General features: G+C 37.3%; 1 protein-coding gene across 3 annotated transcripts in view; it reads right to left on the reverse strand.

Annotated features, from left to right (window-relative positions):
* The window catches only part of TAF1B (TATA-box binding protein associated factor, RNA polymerase I subunit B), a 93,867-nt gene that overhangs the window by 33,358 nt on the left and 40,108 nt on the right, over window positions 1–20,401 (reverse strand). For all 3 annotated transcript variants that reach the window (XR_010109318.1, XM_024927717.4, XM_024927718.4), the window contains exon 8: window positions 19,558–19,657. Coding sequence is in view for 2 of the 3 variants with exons in the window: in XM_024927717.4 (XP_024783485.2) it covers window positions 19,558–19,657 (100 nt within the window). In the remaining variant the exon portion in view is untranslated. The remainder of the gene's footprint in view (window positions 1–19,557; window positions 19,658–20,401) is intronic.

The raw sequence follows: 20,401 nt of genomic DNA on the forward strand, positions 1-20,401 counted from the left end.
AGAGCTCCTGGGGCGCTGGTAACGCTTCTCCATGAAGCTGGGTGCTGTGACTGTGTTCAGGTTGTGAAAATTCATCACACTGTATATACATTTATGATGTGTAGACTTTCCTATGTGTCTATTTTACCTCAATAAAAAGTAAAAAAAAAAAAAATGCTTCATACATCACCTTTGTGGGAGAAATCATCGCTCAAATACAAAGGTGGAAAGACCTTAATGGTACAGGGGTATATGCTTATATGGAGACAATTACACTGTTAATTTTTAGAATTTATAACTATGCTTGATTTTACTTTGCCTGAAGCTAAAATCTTCCCTGTATTATATTTATTTTGGTACAACTATTTCAATAGCTAAACTCTTACATTTCCTTAGGAAAAATGCCTTCAGTTTATGTTATATTATCAACATATGATTGATCTGTAGCTGAAGAATACAAAGTAATTTTCTCTTAATCCAAAGTAGCAATGTGGCATTTTAAGTTTTTTTTTTAATGTTGGGATACAGTTATTCTACTTGTACACTAAAATACTATTAATTGTATTTTAATCTGTGAATTTTAAAGAGAGAAAATAAAAACATAAGTTCTCAGCGACCTTCGAAAAGAAGGTGTCTTCCTTTTTATTTGTAAAATTAATTAATTTAGACCTCTGGTTCATTCTGCACAGAATTTGAAGCATCTTTTCAAGCTGAGACAATTTAACATTACTAATAAGATTTATGGCAATCTTAATCCTTTTAAATAATGCAGGTAAGAGATGCAATTAAGTACTTTTATCTGCAAACAAAACACTAGAGCAGTGAATGTTCCCCTTAGAAAAAAAAATCATCTAAAAAATGATTTAATGGATGATAAATTCATGACAAGTATGTGTAAGGTCACTAATGAGAAGCAATTTGGTAGGCTACAAGGATTTAGCATCTTTTCAAAACTTCCACACTAAAAGCTGATACATGAAACTCAACATCTGGTGACAAAGAGGCCACTATTCTTTCGAATATGAATTGAGGAGAAAATAATTATTAAGTGTGCATATCTACCTATTTATCCTATAGATTAGATTCCAGATTCTGCTAGTCTCAATTCAGTATTACAGATTTCATTGTTTAAAATTTCTTTTATTTTTAAACTGAACCAACTTTTCCTTTTTGAGTAACACTCAAAATATTTTTTTAAAGGTGGCTAAAGGTTTTCAATCCTATCCCATTTTCTTTTAACCAGTCTTGCCTCATTGTTATGCATTTAGGTTGTTTCCCATTTTTAAACCAGTATAAAGAATCCTATGATGAATATATGTTAGCAACATTTAAATTTGATTATAAAAATAACACATCAACATTATAGAAAATTTAGGAAATATAAAATTCTATACTAAAAGATAATAAAAATCTCTGACAACTTAGAGAAACCCTCTGTTAGGATCTGGGTGGACTTTTCTCTCAGCTCATTTGGGCACATCCATATTTATAACATTGGGATTTAAATTCAACAGCCTATTTGACATCTCTACTTGGATTATCTTTCTAGTATGTCAAACTTATATATCCCAACATCTTCCACATCCCTAAATTTTAATCCCTCCAGCAGTGTTCCTTACCCTGTCGCAAAAAGCAAACATTTAGGAACATCCTTGACACCTCCCTTTTCTCACACACCACGTTCATTCCATTCCACAGACTGTTTACTCCACCTCCAAGCCTGGTCTTCAGTGATAGTCTTTCTCATCACTTTAACAACTCTACCCCAGACCCGAACTATCAAAAACCTCCTGACAGCCCTATATCTGCTTCTAGCTCTTTGCAACTGGGAGCCAGGGTAAGATTTTATTTTATTATTATTATTATTATTTTTGAGACAGGGTCTCACTCTATTGCCCAGGCTGGAGTGCTGTGGCATGATCACAGCTCACTACAGCCTTGACCTCCTGGGCTCAAGTGATCCTCCTGCCTCAGCCTTCTGGGTAGGCTGGGACTATAGGCATGCACCACCACACCCAGCTAATTTTTTGTATTTTTTGTAGAGATGGAGTTTTGTCATATTGCCCAGGCTGGTCTTGAACTCCTAGGGTCATGCAATTTGCCTGCCTTGGCCTCCCAAAGTATTGGGATTGCAGGCATGAGCCACTGCACCCAGCCCAGGGTAAGATTACAAAATGAAAATCTGGTATGTCATTCCCCTACTAAAATCCCTCTAATAGTTTACACTGCTCTTAGGCTAAGCTCCTGCCTGTCTGAGAGCTTTTGTACAAACTGGATTAGGAATATAGTTTCATCTCCTGAATTCTGACCTAACATTATGTTTTGTGAGAATTTTCTAATGCCACGAGATAGCCTGTGAGAACATTATTTTGAGTGACTGGAAAACATTCTTCTTTATGAATCCATCATTTCCTTATTACTGGATATTTATGTTAGATATACATATCATGCATCATATTAAGCAGCTAAGAAAACGTGCTTTGATAGGCTGTTTTATGATTTAGGAAAATATTCATAGTACAATACTCAATTTTTAAAATGCAGGAGACAAATTTGTATACGTGCTTCAATCCTAATTTTGCAAATATGTTTATGCACATTAAACAAGACAATCAAAAATAGCAAATGTTAATGGCATTCATGAGAAATCAGACTGTGATTTTCATCTCCTTCTTTATACTTCTCATTATTTTCTACATTCCTTCTAATTCTGAATACATTACTTTTGTAATAAGAAAAAAACATTCAAAAATATATTGTGGTTGTCTAAAAAATTAAATATAGACTTACTATATGATCCACTAATTGCACTTCTGGAACTGAAAGCAGGGACGCGAACAAATATTTGTATACCAATGTTCCTACTGGCACTGCTCACAATAGCCAAAAGGTAGAAACGACCCAAATGTACACCAATGAATGGATGAACAAAATGTGGTATGTATGTACGTAAATGTATATATATTTTATATAAGACAAAGCTGGATATTAGCAAGTAGTATATATAGATTTTGAATGTTTTATATGTATCATAGAATATTATCCAGCCTGAAAAGGAATGAAATTCTGACACGAACTACGATATAGGTGATCCTTAAAGATATTATGCTAAGTGAAATAAGCCAGACGCCAGACACAAAAAGTCAAATGTTGTATGATTCCACACGTATGAGATACCTAAGGAAGTCAAATTCCTAGAGACAGAAAGTAGAATGGTGGTTACCAGAGGCTGGAACAAGTGGGGAATGGGAAGTTGGTGTTTAATGGGTATGAGTTTCAACGTGGGAAGATGAAAAAATTCTAGAGATGGAGGGTGGTGGTGGATGCACAAAAATATAAATACACTTAATACCACTGAGCTGCACACTTACAAATGGCTAAAATGGTAACTTTTATGTGTATTTTGCCACCAAAAAAAGTATAAAATGGAACCTAAGTTCTCAGACAAGGTGGCAGGAGAAAAAAAAAAAAAGAAAAAAGGAATGTAAGTAATGTCTGTCTAAAGGAAAAAAAAAAACACAACATGTTAAAGAGGTCATAATTAGAAGTGTAATAAAGCTGGAAATTTAAAAAATTCAGCATATATGAAATCTACAGACATTCAAAATCTATACCACTTGCTAATATCTACTTTTATCTTACACGAAACCTCTTATAAATAGAAATATACTTTTGGGGGAAATATGGAGTTATTAAACTATAATTATTAAAAATGTAACACCAAGATATGTGTCTACATTTCCCAGAATAAGAAGCCTGCCAGAATCTTCTCCATTAGATACAATGTACTCTGTCAATGACTTACAGAGAGAGTAAGGATACTTCTATCTTTTCAGCCTTGATTTTCACTGTTTTCATATATGTTAAACTCATAGACCAGTTTCTCAATAGATACAGTTCCCAAACAGTTTTAAACAGAATCCTGTTTAAAACAACACATATTTAATAAGGTATAACAGCATTTTGTTTTATACTGACCCTTTGGTTATCTGCTAATTCTACCTCAAATCTTCTGTGGAGCAAGGTGGAATAACAAAAGACAGACATAGAGATGAGGCTTATATAATGCACTGCTCAAAGCACAATCTCCATCAGAATCACTTGCAAGATGCTTACGAAAAACATCTTCTTAGAGCCCACACTATACTTAACTGAATCAATTTCTGACACTGGGTCTAAGAATCTGCAGTTTAAACAAGCTCTCCAGGATATTCTTATGCATACTAAAGCCTGAGAGCCTCTAGAGATTAATGAAATTGCTATGGATCCCCAGAAAACAGAATATGCCGGCTGTAGGAAACAAAAAATAAAATGCAGAGGCTATTTTTCTTGTAGACAGGAGGAAGTGCTCAGATAGTTTTACTCTCCAAGTTTGGAAAGAGAAGCACACATACACATTCCAGGGAGGCTGAGATGATGGTAGCTGGGGGTGGGGTGGGGGGTGGGGGGAAGTGGGCCAGGAACACAAGAAAACACCAGCTGGCTTCTCTCCCTCACGCTGTCTGGGAGGGAAGAGTAGAAATGAGGGAACCTGATCATTATGTTCACCTCAACTTCCCTCAAGTAGATTTGAAACCTGTCAGGTTATTATTCTAACAAAGATTGTACAAAAAATCCCAAGCATTACATGTGGCCTACAGAGTAAGAAGGTGAACAAATCTAGAGTCAGGTTTGAAGGTTCTGGGCAGATCAAAACAATCCAATAAGGCCTTCATTTGAAGGTGCTTAAGAAGTGACTGACAGCTCTGGATGAGTCTTTTTCTTCCTTCAACCAAAAGAAACCCAGTTTCACAAAGGGTGTAAGATTGCTCCAAGCAAAATGAATCATCCTGGCTAAGTGCCACGCAGTGGGTTTGGCTGACCCAGTATTACATCTTTTCTTTTTACTCATTCAGGGAGAAGATCAGAATGCTGTTGATCAACATTCAAAATATTGGAGATGTACTTCAGAACAAATTTCCAGTTTCCTCTTTATCCCTTCTTGCTGCGTCTAGTGAGGGATGATGAAATGACTAATTCTTGAGAGGACTGAGAAACACTGCCAAGGACTGTGGTAGAATAGTATCTATGTTACATATTATCTATTTTTAAACTGATCTGTAGGTTTAAAATATATAAAGAAAATCAAGGCTGAAAAGATAGAAGTAGCCCTATTTTAAGTCACTGACAGAATAAATTGTATCTAATACAGACAAGTATATCTAGACCCAATACTTCGGTTCAATCAATGATCTGATTATTTGGTATGCTGTGAAGAGATGGTGCCCCTGAAAGGTACTAGATTTTCAGTTTATTCTACCAGGTAAACTGAAAGATTTTTGCTAGAAGTAAATAGGGCTTCAAGTCAGCACCATACTCCACGAAGCTGAGTCACAAATGAAGCAGCAGAAGAGGCAGAGGCAGAAAAAGGAGAAGAGGGTTATCTCCAAATTAATTTAAGTAAATGAAATGAACTGGCTATCTACTTGGGCTCAGGAATCACAACTCAGAAAAAGGAGATGGCTGGAAAGACTAAAATTTAATTTGCACACCTATCTCCTCTCCTGAGCTCTGCTCTGCTCTTAAGTCAGGATAATGGCAGGAAGACTCAGACTCTCACGGCCTGCTTAGAAAAAGAAAAACCACATCAACACTCTCTGTATTCCATGTCCCTCTGCTTTAAGTGAGTTTTGCCAGATTTGTTGTTATTAAGACAGAGGGGCCACTGAAATACTAACAGAACAACTTAATGGAAAGAAACAGCTCAGCTGGGATAAAGGTTTGAAAAGGGTTTTTAAAGCTTTTTTTTTTTTTTTTTTTTTTTTTTTTGGTTTTTAGATGTGCTCTCAACTTTCTGGAATAACAAAAATAAAACAAAACCAAACACAGAAGGAAAACAGTCCCCAGCAGCCCACACACAAAACTCCACTGGCATATCTTCATCACCATCTCCTAGCACAATTGCACCTTTTGTCATTTCTGGTGGAGGTACAGCTGCTGAAGAAGCCAAGACTTAGCGGAGAAAGCTAAGGCATGGAAGGGGGGAAGAAAATGCTTCCTTTGTTAATGAAAAGCCGTTTCCATTTAAAAGTTTCAACATACTATAGAATAGTGAATGCACTTTTGTGAGCAAAAGCAAAAAGCACACAATGAAGAAAAGCTGCCTGTCAATTAAATCAACAGTCATCTGAAGGCAACACAAACCTCCTCTTCTTGAAAAAAGAGGGAAGGAAGGGAGGGAAGCAGGGAGGGAGTGTGGACATTTACTACACTTGGCTGAGGATGTGTCTAAAAGGTATAATAAATGTGACATACAGGGCTTCTAGAGTGATACAGGCCCATTTCATTACAATAGTAAGAAATCACAAGTTTAACATGTTTTTTAAAAGACCACAAAGTTACAATAAACTGTTCCAGCATGCATTAAACACGGAGTGCTTGGGAAAGCATTTTATTGAATTTCACAAATATTACAGCCGAGTTTACTTTCCTTCGTGAAGCAATACTTTAAGACAGGTAAGGACAGGCTAGAGTTTCTGTTACACAACAGCAGGCTCCTGTGATAAACCTGATTACAATACCCTGTCAGAGGCAAACTTCCTGCTCAGCTATTTAAAAAAAAAAAAAAAAAAAAAAAAAAGAGTGCAGTGCCTCACCCTTACTTATTCTTATTGTTGTTTTGAGGCAGATTCAACTGAGAAAAAGCTAATGCTAAGTGCACCTGTTAATCCAAACTGTTACCAAGACTCTCCATAACAAAGGAGAATTAACAAGGAATAAAACTATCAGAAGTAATGACAAAGCACTGTAATTATTTATGGAAAAAGAATAAAATGAATTCCACATGTATCATGATGCATAAATAGTTCACCTTGCATTTTTAATCTGCTAGACTTTTCTTAATGACAATAAACCTACCATGTAGTAGAAAAAATACTTTTTTTTTTTTTCTTTTGAGACAGGGTCTCACTCTGTCGCCCAGGCTGTAGTGCAGTGGCACAATCACAGCTCACTGCGGCTTCCACTTTCTGGGCTCAGGTGATCCTCCCACCTCAGCCTCCTGAGTAGCTGGGACCACAGGCAGGTGCCGCCACGCCCGGCTAATTTTTGTGTTTTTTTGTAGAGCCAGAGTTTCACCATGTTGCCCAGGCTGGTCTCAAACTCTGGGGCTTAAGGGATACTCCCGCCTCAGCTTCCCAAAGTGCTGGGATCACAGGTGTAAGCCACCATGCCTAACCAGAAAAAATTTTTTTGTGTTCAAAATCTAGTCTTCTGGGAGTTTGTGGTGAACATATTGCTTTATGTGAAATATAGTCTTGGCCCTGAGGATGAGGCCTTTTTAGAAACGCGTTGTCAACTTGTACAGACAAACACAAACCTTATGAACAAATACAAAATTATGAACTGCTGACCAACAAGGATTTGCCAACTGAACAGGAGATAATAATTCGTTTTGGCCCCAGGATCAGAGCTGGTAAAAACCTATTGGAGTCCTCCTTAATATGTGTCTGTTCTCTAAACGCTCTGCTGATTGTTGCATAGCCATGTTCCAATTTCACATATCTGTGGTAATGAAGTTCAAAAGATGGTATCGAGAACAGTAGATAATCTCAAAATAATTTCTATTTGATTTTGGAAGGGTTATGTGATTACTCTTGCAGCAGATTTACCTCTGCTGTTACTCGGTTTAGTTTAGGCTAGTGTAACACCAGGTTCCCATTCTCTCCTCCTGGGAGAGAGAGGTGAGGGAAGCCCCAGGTATACTGGGTACTGGGGCATACTGGCCCAGGATGAAACAAAATCACAGGTAATCCACACAAAATTATCAGCTTCACTTAGCAAACATGAGGTATGATTCTAAAAGAAATATAAATGTAGCCTCAGATACATTTTCTAGCCTGAGTAATTCACTGTTGGTTTCAGCATACTGGTAAGAATATGATCTGGTAACTTTTTCATATGAATGATACTGACACACCCATAACTCTTATTTTTAAATGTCCTTACTAACAAGCAGAAGTTATATCCTTTATATATTTACCACTAAAATTTAATAGAATGTTTTTTCTTTAAATTTCTCTTAACCAAATGCCACTATTTAGTGGCCTTCTGATATATTGTATAATAAATATATCAGAAGCAGTCTAGAAATTTCCTACCTATGTGAGAAAAACTCCCCAACAGATCAATTTGAATTTTTCTGAAAATAAAGTGTTTAAACTTACTGTTTTATAGCTATTTCAAATCATGTAATCAATAAACACAGACTGAGTCCTTATTTTGTAGATGGAATTATAGTAGGTCTTACAGAATCTATAATATAGATAATAAAATAGAAGCATTAAATACGGTCTTTATGCTCAATTTACACTTTTAGTTAGGGATGTAAGACATATACAAACAAATCATGCATGACATACTGTCTTCTACTCCTCTCTTTTATAAATTCTATTCAGACAACATCCTTTAGCTGCCTTTAAAATTCTGAAAAATGCAAAAGAATACATATACTATATCTGTAAGCTATGAAGTCTGGTAATAATAAATGCCTATGAATCCACTACCCAACTTAAGAACTAAAACATTACCAATATTGTTGTATCTACTAGTATACTTCTTCCCTATCCCATCCCTCTGTCTCTGCCTCCAGAGGTAACTGAATTTTGCTCATTGTTAACTTGCCTTTTAAAAAGACAGTATTATACCATAGTATGTAGTTTTCTGAGCTTTGCCTTTTTTTTAAAGTTATTATTATTATTTGAGACAGGGTCTTGCTCTGTCATCCAGGCTGGAGTGCAATGGCATGATCATAGCTCACTGCAGCCTCGACCTCCCAAGGCTCAAGCAATCTTCCCACTTCAGCCTCCCTAGTAGCTGAGACTACAGGGCAAGCCACCACGTCTAGCCTGAGCTTTGCCTTTCACACTCTATATAATGTTTCTTAGGTTCATTCACGTTGCTTGCAGCTGCAGTTCATGAATTTTCATGGTGGTTTACTGTACCATTATATGACTATATCACATTTTTTCCATTTTCCTGTTGATAGACATTTAGATTGTTTCTTGTTTTGTTTGGCTTATTTTTTCATTACTTGGCTACCTTGTTTTAGTCTTTTAAAGTACTCAGGAGTAATGGGTCAGGATGGATATAACTTATAATCAATGATGCAGAAATAAAATTACACAGATACACAAGCAGGTAGGTAGACAGATAGGAAAAATGGCACAAATGATCAAACAATGGCATAAAATGCTAACAACAGTTAAATCTGGATACAGGATATATGGGCATTCTTTGTACTATTCTTAGTTTTGCAACTTTTCTATAAATCTAAAATTATTCCAAAATAATTTTTTAAGTGCTCTCCAAGATGTAAGTGAAAAAAAGCAAAGTGCAGTGGTTGCTACCAAGATGTAATTTCATATCATTTTCTATGCTTATATCTTCCACCAAAATCTCTAAGAAGTCTCTCTGCTTTTTTACCCTGTCCCTTCACTCAAAATTAATTTAAAAAGATGAAAGGTAAGTGTTGGCAAGGATGCAAAGAAAAGGGAACTCTTGTACATTGTTGGTGGGAATGTAAATTACTATAGCCATCATGGAAATGAAATGGAGGTTACTCAAAAAACTTAAAACAGAACTACCATATGACCCAGCAATCCTACTGCTGGATAATACCCAAAAAAATCAAAATCAATATGTTAACGGGGTTCACTGCAGCATAATTCACAAAAGCCAAGATATGGACTCAACCTAAGTGTCCATCGATGGATGAATGTAAGAAAATGTGTACTGATATAGAATGGGAAACTATTCAGCCTTAAATTCAGAGGGAAATTCTGTCATTTGCGACACCATGCGTGAACCTGGAGGGCCCGTAAGTAAAATAAGCCAGGCACAGAAAGACAAATACTGCATGATCTCACTTATATGAAGAATCTAAGGCTGGGTGAAGCTGAGGAGGGAGGGAATGGGGAGTTGTTGGTCAAAGGGTACAAAGTTTCAGAAGACAGAAGGAACAAGTTTTGAGATCTACTGCACAGCAGAGCAACTACAGTCAATAATAATGTATAGTCATGCGTAGCTGAATGACAGAGATACTTTCTGAGAAATGCATCATTGGGTAATTTCATTGTGTGAAGAGTGTACTTACACAAACCTAGATGGTACAGCCCAGTACACACCTAGGCTATATGAGATAGCCTATTACTCCCAGGTTACAAACATGTATTGCATGTTATATACTGCTGAATGCTGTAGGCAACTGTAACACAATGGTAAGTATTTATGTATCTACACATAGAAAAGGTACAGTAAAAATACAGTATAAACATACTGTACACCTCTATAGGGCACTTACCATGAATGAAGCCTTCAAGACTGAAAGTTGCCCTGGGTGAGCCAGTGAGTGAGTGGTGAGTGAATGTGAAGGCTTACAATATTACTGCACACTACATAAATGCTGTACACTTAAGCTACACAAAATTTATAAAAAATATGCTTCTTTCTTCAGTAATAAATTAACCTTAGCTTACTGCATCTTTTCTACATAAACTTAAAAATAATTTTAACTTTTTGACTCCTGTAATACAACTTAGTTTAAAACACATACTGTACAGCTATACAAAAATGTTTTCTTTATATCCTTATTCCGTAATGTTTTTTTCTATTTTTAAAATTTTTATTTTTTATTTTTTACTCTTTAAACTTTTTTGTTAAAAACTAAAACACAAACATACACATTAGCCCAGGCCTATATGGGGTTAGGGGCAATAACATGCATGGAGCTGTCATCTTCTGTGGTAACAATGCCTTCTTCTGGAATATCTCCTAAGGAACCTGCCTGAGGCTGTTAACTTTTTTTTAATAAGTAGAAGAAGTACACTTTAAAGTAATGATTACAAGTATAGTACATACATAAACCAGTAACAGTAACAGTTATTATCAAGTATTATGTACTCCAAATTATATAAATGTATTAAATTATCACATGTACCCCAGAAATAGGTACATGTATCAGGCATCAGTTAAAAAAATTAAGCATACCAAAAAAATTCTTACACCTTACAGGGAAATAAAGTTGGGGAATAAAAGAAACAGGACAGTAATTTTAAAAAAGTATTCTGTATCATACATAATTATATATGGTATACTTTTCTACCACTGGCAGTACAGGTCTGTTTATAGCAGCATCACCACAAACACACAAGTAATGTGTTGTGCTAAGAAGTTATGAAGTCTACAACATCACTAGGTGACAGGAATTTTTCAGCTCCATTACAATCTTATTAGACCACCGTTGTATATGTGATCCATTGTTGACTGCAACAGTTATACAGCACATGACTGTATTGTATAATTTAAAGTAAGAGAGTCGGCCAGGTGCAGTAGCTCACGCCTGTAATCCCAGCACTTGGGGAGGCCGAGGCAGGTGGATCACCTGAGGTCGGGAGTTCGAGACCAGCCTGACCAACATGGAGAAACCCCGTCTCTACTAAAAATACAAAAAAGTAGCCAGGCGTGGTGGCGCATGCCTGTAATCCCAGCTACTTGGGAGGCTGAGGCAGGAGAATCGCTTGAACCTGGGAGGTGGAGGTTGTGGTAAGCATAGATCATGCAATTGTACTCCAGCCTGGGCAACAAGAGGGAAACTCCGTCCCCAAAAAAAATAAAATAAGAGAGTAAATTTCAAATGTCTCACCATAAAAATGATAGGTGAGGTGACAGACATGTTAATTAGCTTGATGTAATCATTTCACATGGTAAACATATCTCAAAATATCACTGTACCCCATACATGTATATAATTATAATTTGTCAATTAAAAACAATATTACTTCAAAAAAGAAAAAAATAGATCAACAAAAGGGATTATTACTAGGGAAGGTATTTAGGGGAAAAGATTTAAGTAAAGATCAGATTAATGACAATATTCATGAACAGAGACTATAATTTTTTTTAAAAAAAATCCAAGAATGAGTGAGCAACAACATGCTTTCAGGCATCTAAGGAAGAACTGTTCAGGTAATACCTAAAAAGCATCTGAATACTGACTCTATTTCTAAATGTCTAAAAATTAGTATTTGGAACACTTCTGTTTCTGCCCATGAAGGATTACCAACCATGGGAACTGAGCTTCCACCGTATCCAACAGAGAACTGGAAAAAACATATGAAAGAACAGGTTCAAGCATTGGACAACAGACAGCATGGACACTAATCCCTTAGAGAAGAGAAACAAATGGCCCAGCTTACTGCCTGGAGGCAGTTTCCAAACTGCAGTGCGGTGCAAGGGTGGGAAGTGAAACAGAGCTCAGTGGTCTTGATGAGCGGAGGAGACAGGGACTGGAGTTTCTGGAAGCTGAGGTGGCTAAAATTTGCAAGCTTAGTACCACAAAGGACAAAATTGCACAGAAAGAGAGATCCAGAGACCTGCAAAGGGGCCCTCTCATGTGTTTTGCTGAGTATCAATATGTGCATGTATGAGAAAATATCTGAGGCCAGGGAAAAAAATAACAGAAAAGCAGTAGAGCAAACAATTTCCAAAGCTCATGGAAGGCAAACAGCCAAAGTGCAGAGACTTCGTAATACCAGGGGCATTGGGTAGAGTCTTTAGTAGGGATATGCCTTAGTAGTGAGGCTAAAATAGTCCCAGAAAAAAAGGGACTATTAATAACAAACCACACACAACAAAACTTAAAAACAAGCTTCTAAAGGATTAAACTGTTCTTCAAGTTACTTAATTATACACTAGAACAAAAAATCTAGCACTCTACAACATAAAAATTACGATTGCATCTAATAAAAAAAAAATTACCAGTCATGCAAAGAGGCAGGAAAATATGATACATAACCAATCAATAAAACAGACAATAAAACAGACCCAGAAATAACAAAGACAATGGAATTGGCAGACAAGGGTTTTAAAACATCTATTACAAATACTGTCAATATAGCCAAGAATATAAAAGAAAACAAGAACATAATGAGAAGAGAAAGAGAAGAAATAAGACTAAAATGCAAGTTCCAGAAATGAAAAATGTAGTATCTGAAATGAAAAACACATTGAATGGGTTTAATGACACATTAGAAGATACTCAAGTAAAGATCACTGAATCTGAAGACATAACAATAGAAATTATCAAAACAAAACATAGTAAGCAGAAAGGCCAGAAAAATAAAAAGGAAAAGCCTCAGGGAGCTATGGTACCATATCAAGTGGTCTAGCAAGTAATTAGTATCCCAGAAAAAGGCAAGGGGAGGCAAAAAAAATTTAAACAAATAATGGATGAAAATGTCCAAGTTTGATGAAAACTGCACACCCATAAATCTAAGGTAAATAAAACCCAAGCAGAAGGCTGGGTGCAGTGGCTCCCCACCCGTAATCCCAGCACTCTGGGAGGCCGAGGCGGGTGGATCACCTGAGGTCAGGAGTTCGAGACCAGCCTGGCCCACACGGTGAAACCCCATCTCTACTAACAATACCAAATTAGCCGGGTGTGGTGGCGCATGTCTGTAATCCCAGGTACTCAGGAGACTGAGGCAAGAGAATCGCTTGAACCTAGGAAGCGAAGGTTGCAGTGAGCCGGGATCGTGCCACTGCACTCCAGCCTGGGCGACAAGAGCAAAAATTTGTCTTAAAAAAACAAACAAACAAACAAAAAAAAACCCAAGCAGAAGAAACATAAAGAAAACTGTGACAAGGCACATAATAATCCAATTGGTGAGATCCAGTGATAAAGAGAAAATCTTAAAAAGCAGCTAAAGGAAAAAAGGCACATTATATAAAGAACAGTAAAGATAAGAATTATAGCAGATTGACATCAGAAATTAGGCAGGCCTGAAGACAATGGAATGACACCTTTAAAGTATTGAAAAAAAGGTATGAAACCAGAATTCTATACCTACTGAAAATATCTTTCAAAAATTAAGGCAAAGTTAGGACTTTTTTTTAGAACAAGAAAAGCAATAATAATTCACTGCCAGCAGAACTGTACTACAAGAAATGTTAAAGGACGTTTTTTAGACAGAAATTGGGATCTAAATAAAAAGATTACCAGAAATGGCAAATATACAGGTAAATATAAAATGATTTTTCTCATTTTAAATCTCTTGAAAAGATAAATGATTGCTTACAGAAAAAAAAAAATCCCAATGCATTAAGGTAGAAGTGAAATGTTTGACACTAAAGGATGGGAGGAGGGAAGTGGAAATACTGTTGTAAGGGTCTTACTCTATACAAGTAATGGTATATTATTAGTTGAGGTAGACTGAGAAAAGGTAAAGATGAATACTGTAAACCCTAGAGCAACCACAAAAAAACACAAAGAGGTACAGTTAATAAATCAACAGTGGAGATAAAATGAAATTATTAAAAAATTCTTAATTAAGTCTGGGCATCACTGCAAGACCACGTCTCTAAAAAAAATTTTTTTTTAATTAGTTGGCTGTGGGGGTATTTGCTTGTAGTCCTAGCTACTAGGGAGGCTGAGGCAAAAGGATTGCTTAAGCCCAGGAGTTTGAGGTTACATACAGTGAGCTACGATCATGCCACTGTACTCTAGTCTGGGTGACAGAATAAGACCCTATGCCTTAAAAAACATAAAACGAACAACAACAACAAAAAATTCTTAATTAATCCAAAAGGCAGGAAAATAAGAAAAAAAGAAAAAACAAGAGATGAGACAAGTAATAGCAAGATGGTAGATTCAAACCCAACTATACTGATAATTATGTCAAATGTAAATGGCTTAAACACACGAATTAAAAGGCAGAGATTATCAATTAGATGTTTAAAAATCAACACCCAATGACATACTAACTACCAGAAAACACTTTAAATATAAAGACACAGATAGGTCAAAATTAAAAGATTGGAAAAAGATATGCTGTGCAAACATCAATAAAAAAAAACTTGGAGTGGCTATATTAGCATCAGACAAGTAGAAACAGCACCAGGAGAAAAAAGTGACATTAGATAATGATAAAGGAGTCAATTTATCAAGAAGGCAAAATACTGTAAATGTTACACACCTAGTAATAGAGCTCCAGTAACAGAAGCAAAAACTGACAGGATGTGAAACAAAAGTTGCAATCATAGTTGGAGATTTCAAAACTCTTCTCTCAGTAATTGATAGGATGAGTAAAAATTAGTATTTGAATGGTTTCAGATCAAAGAGCAAGTAAACATAACTCATTTCACCTCTTAATTTACAAAACTTGTCTCAAATTGTTAAAACTTAAAAGAGGAAGGAAACAGTTTAGATGTGATACAATACTGAGAAAATAATATTTCAGGTTGAAACTGTGGATTGCCGTCAGAAATAAATGTGACTATTACAGTTGTAGGTATTTCTTACCACACTCCCCATAGGTGGGCAATGTAAATCTCTTTTTTTTGAGACAGAGTCTCACTCTGTTGCCTGGCTGGAGTGCAGTGGCACAATCTCAGCTCACTGCAACCTCCGCTTCCTGGGTTCAAGCGATTCTCCTGCCTCAGCCTCCCGAGTAGCTGGGACTAAAGCTGTGCACCACCACGCTCAGCTAATTTTTGTATTTTTAGTAGAGACAGGGTTTCACCATATTGGCAAGGATGGTCTCAATCTCCTGACCTCGTGATCCGCCTGCCTTGGCCTCCCAAAGTGCTGGGATTACAGGCGTAAGCCACCGCGCCTGGCCGGCAACGTAAATCTTAACTGAAGGAATGAGCTAGGCTTCTGGGCAATGTAAGCCACAACAGCTATTATAGAAACAGTCTCTTAATTTGGTGTATTATATCTCTCTCTCCTGCAGTCCCCTAAACATTTAGTAATAATGGGATCTATTACTATTTGAAAGAACACATAGAATAAATTTTTGAAAATAATTACTTTTAAATAGTGAAATTTGAGTGTCTATGTGAGTACATTTAAAATGAAACTAAACCTCTTAAAAAGGAAATTACTGGTTAGATACCATTTCCAAGCATATAAACTCAGCATAGGAAGCAATATCCTTTGCAAAAAGTTGAATACATGGTAACTGAAATTATAAAATACCATCATGAGAAACAAGATACATTATCCTTTCCCATATCCATGGACTTCCTCGAACCTAATTTGAGAAAACCTAGAAACGAAGGAGCAGGTATAGCTCAGAAGTAGAGCACTGGACTGCAGATCAAGAGAAAATCTAGAAATGAACACATTCAAAAGTTAACAGAATCTTAAAATGGAAACTTTATTTTCCAAAATGGTACCTCTTTTTTTTTTTTTTGATCCAAACAGCTTGATTACCCTCTTAATCCCTATCTTGGGGGGAAAAGTTTTTCCAGTCTGGAAGGGAGCCTATTGCCATTTGAATACCTGCAATATGTCTGCATTTTGAATATACTATCTCAAATAATCCTCATGAAAAATCCTAATGAAGAATAGGTTTACTTATTCCCAAGTCATATTTCTTCTTAGGTTTGTTTCCTTATTGGAAAAATAAGAAAAGTGGACTAAATGATTTCCAAATTTCCCTCCAGGTTTAATAATCCATGATTCTACATAAAATATTCTGATGTCTGTTCCTGAGGAGCTTATAATTTGGTTAGTGAGTTAAAGATAACATGATGATTTCAGGCACTAGGAAAATATACACATAACCTTAACTAAGCAAAAATTATCAATATAACTTGAGTAGTGAATAGCTCTGAGAATTGCTGGAGATTAAGGGAGAGAAGGACAAAGTGGGGGGGTGGGGTGGGGAGAAAGAAGGGAGACATACAGAAGAAAGACATTTTTATTAACCAAGACAAAGCTGATAGCTAATGCAAAAGTAGTAACTGAGTTCCACTAGTCGCTCTAGGAAAACTGAATAACTGTGAAGACATAAAGATTCACACCTCGAATGAGGGAACCAAACGTCCAAGCTTGCTTTCTGCTCTCCAAATCTATCGGAATTGCTCGCACTCAAGTTGTTCTAAGGGCGAAACCAGTTTTGCTGTAAAAATCTAATGTTTCTACAAATCACTCATAATGACTCACATTCAAAATAAACCATGAATTAATTACATTTATGCAATATCCTTTACAGTTTTTCATGTGGAGGATCAATTATTCTTTCTGTACCAGTGTCACCTTCTATTTGTGTCATGTATAGTTTACAAAGTTCTTTGACATCTGTGATCTCATGTGATCCCTGCTAAACCTCTGCATGATAAACAGTTCAGCTGATATCCCAACTTTACATATAAAGCAGACACCTCAGACAGACAGAATGCCTCACCAAGGTCACACAGATGGTAATCTGACTTACAACTACAGTATTTTAGGCTTTTTACTCATTGTATCATCTTTTAGCCTGTTTGCCTACTTTTCTGCCCTTCTCACTATCCTAGTTCTCCAAAGCACTTAAATAGGTTCTATGAAGATATACTAAGAATTTGTTACACTATACTTCTACAAAGTACTAATTTTGGAGCGCTGAGCCAGAAGGAAATGGATGACTACAAATACAGCTGAATATGCATGGAACATATCATAACATTTTATCTCAGATTATTAAATATTGGCAGAATTTGCACTGAGTTAGAATGTGGGTCACTATGAATGATTTAGAGTGGGAAGCTCCTCTCTGCGGGCAGGTCGTCCTGAGAGCACAAGGATGCCCACGTCCACAGCTGTGGCTTGGGTGGCTGCAGCAGCACCCGGGGAGCTCCCACCCCAACTCAGAAGGGATGACCAGCTTTAGAGAGAAGCAACCCACTCCAGGGCCTCCTCTCTGCTGAGAGAGCTGCAAAGACAATAGGATGATCTGCCTGCAGACAGGAGCTTCCCATTCCAGAGTCTCCTTTCTGCTAGGAGCTGAACACTCATCAGGACACCCTGGCTGCAGAAAGGAGCTGCCCGCTGTGGTAGACTGAGCTGTTCTGTCGCTCAATAAAGCTCCTCTTCATCTCGCTCACCCTCCACTTATCTATGTACCTCATTCTTCCTGGTTGCAGGACACGAACTCAGGACCCACAGAATGGCAAGGCTAAAACAGTTGTAACACAAACAGGTCTGAGACATGCCCCTTGCTCGCCATGTTGTGGGCAAAGAGAAGGAAAGAAGAGCTGCAGTTCTTCGGGGAGTCCAGACCTGGGAGCTCCCCGAGCCAGGGCTGTGACTCCCTCTTTGAAGCCCTGTGGTTCCTGGCATCTCCAAGCTCCCAGGTACCACCGTGTTCCCCAATGCCAGCTGCGGAAACTGCTTGCAGTGCGACTGGTCCGGTCGCAGCCTCGCGGATGGCTGGCAATCATGCTGGCACCTGGAGCTGCCTGCCCCGCTGCAGCAGGTGGCATATCTGACTGGCCAGACCCCATGCTTGCTCACACATCCATCACCATTCTATGCCTGACTTGCCCTTGGCAGGCATGAGACCCAGACCGGTAGCGTGAGCCAAGCACAGCCTGCCAGGCGGAGTGGGCGAAATGAGCCTAGTGCAAAACTCGGGCAAAGATGCCACCGGCCACAAAGGTTTTCCAGCCAGAAAAACGGCACCCCAAAGATTCTGCAACAATATGACATCCTTCCTATTGCCTTCGATATTACAGCATAACTACAAAGAGAATTATTTTACAAAATATTCAGGGGCTCTATCAGCTTTGCCAGGGAGTACTCTTAATCCTTTGACATTCAAATTTTCCCTTTGGAAGCACCTATTGTGCCATCCTCATTATTGGTTTTCTCTTCTTCAACTTTAAATTCTCTGCCAGCTCTGTGTTTGTCAATGGATTTGCAAGCAGTTCTCCTACGTTAATTTCAAAGATAACATGAAATGCTGAAACTTCCATAAAATTTGCAAATTCACTTTATGTCTGCATTTATTAACACTGACAGAATGGAAAGGGATAAACCTCAACATTAAGTTGAACATCAAAGGGTATCTGAATAGAGGTTACCCTTCATCAAAGTCAGGCCACTATTAAACAGCACTTAACAAATGACTCTCACACCGCCAACAATGTCAGGGTCATGAAGTTCTATGAAAATGATTCCTTAAGTAGGTGAATGGAGGAAAATCTTTAACATTTAGTACATCAAAAAAAACTTCTGATGAGAACCAAGGGGAAATAATCTTTGAGTACCACCAATAGTGACACAAACTCATAATCAAAGGACAGAAACCCTTCCATTGGAGACATCTGAAAACAGATCTAGAAAAAGACAAACTAACATAAGTGAAGAACTTAAAATAGTACCTTTAGAAACACGGTAATAACTTTCTTCTCTTTCTTCCATAGCAATATAGTGTGCAAATAACAACAACAAAACACATATTTTATTTTTAAAAAATTGAAATTACCTAAAGGTCTCTAGATAAAAGTTCTCAAGTTTAGGCTCAACAACATACCTATCTGCAATGCACACACATCACACTACAGCTATATTTTGAGGATAACCTAAAGGATTAGAGGAATCCACATAAGGAAAATAAAAAATAATAAAATTCTACTCTTCGTTAAATTATGACTGATGTTTCATATTGGGATAAAACACAAAACACCAAATAATAAGTCAAGCAAGAAATAGAAATTATCATACCACTCTTGTGCCTTATCAGAGACTAGAAAGTAAAAAAGAAAATAACTTACCTCTATACCAAAGATTCCTCTGTCACGTCCATATAATTTCATCTGTTCTGGAAAATGCTGAAAAGCATTTATGTAAGGAATATGGTCCTCTTCAACAAACCTGTATTTTTAAAAAGAAAAAGGTTTAATGAGAGTTATATACTGATATAGCAGAGTAAATGCTTTAAGAAAAATCTCTTAATTCAAAGACAAGGTAAGAATTAGTTAAGCATATTCTATTTCCCACGATTTTAAGGACAATAAATCTAATCATATCTATTATTCTCTTTACCCATATGTTGGCCTATTTAGCCAATTACTGAATGATTCTCTTAAGTTCCTGTCTAAATAAATATGTCTAAGAAGGACTGGACACAGTGGCACATGCTTGTACACCCTAGCTATTTGGGAGGCAGCAGCAGTAAGACTGCTTGAGCCCTGGAGTTTCAGAACTGTAATCCCAGCACTTTGGGAGGCCAAGGCAAGCGGATCACGAGGTCAGGAGTTCGAGACCAGCCTGGCCAATATGGTGAAACCCCGTCTCTATTAAAAATACAAAAATTAGCTAGGCATGGTGGGTTGTGCCTGTAGTCCCAGCTACTCAGGAGGCTAAGGCAGAAGAATCGCTTGAACCTGGGAGGCGGAGGTTGCAGTGAGCTAACGCCACTGCACTCCAGCCTGGGCAACAGAGCAAGACTCAGTCTCAAAAAAAAAAAAAAAAAAGTGTCCAAGAAGTGTGTATCCTACTTGTTAGTTCACCACTAGGCTTTCCAACATGGCATTCCCTGTATCCCTAGCTCCCCTCGCATGATAGGTTCCTACTCATAAATCACTCCTTCAAGAAGGTCTACCTTGATCCCCATTT

This window comes from Pan paniscus, chromosome 12, assembly GCF_029289425.2.
Source record: "Pan paniscus chromosome 12, NHGRI_mPanPan1-v2.0_pri, whole genome shotgun sequence".
NCBI lineage: Eukaryota > Metazoa > Chordata > Mammalia > Primates > Hominidae > Pan > Pan paniscus.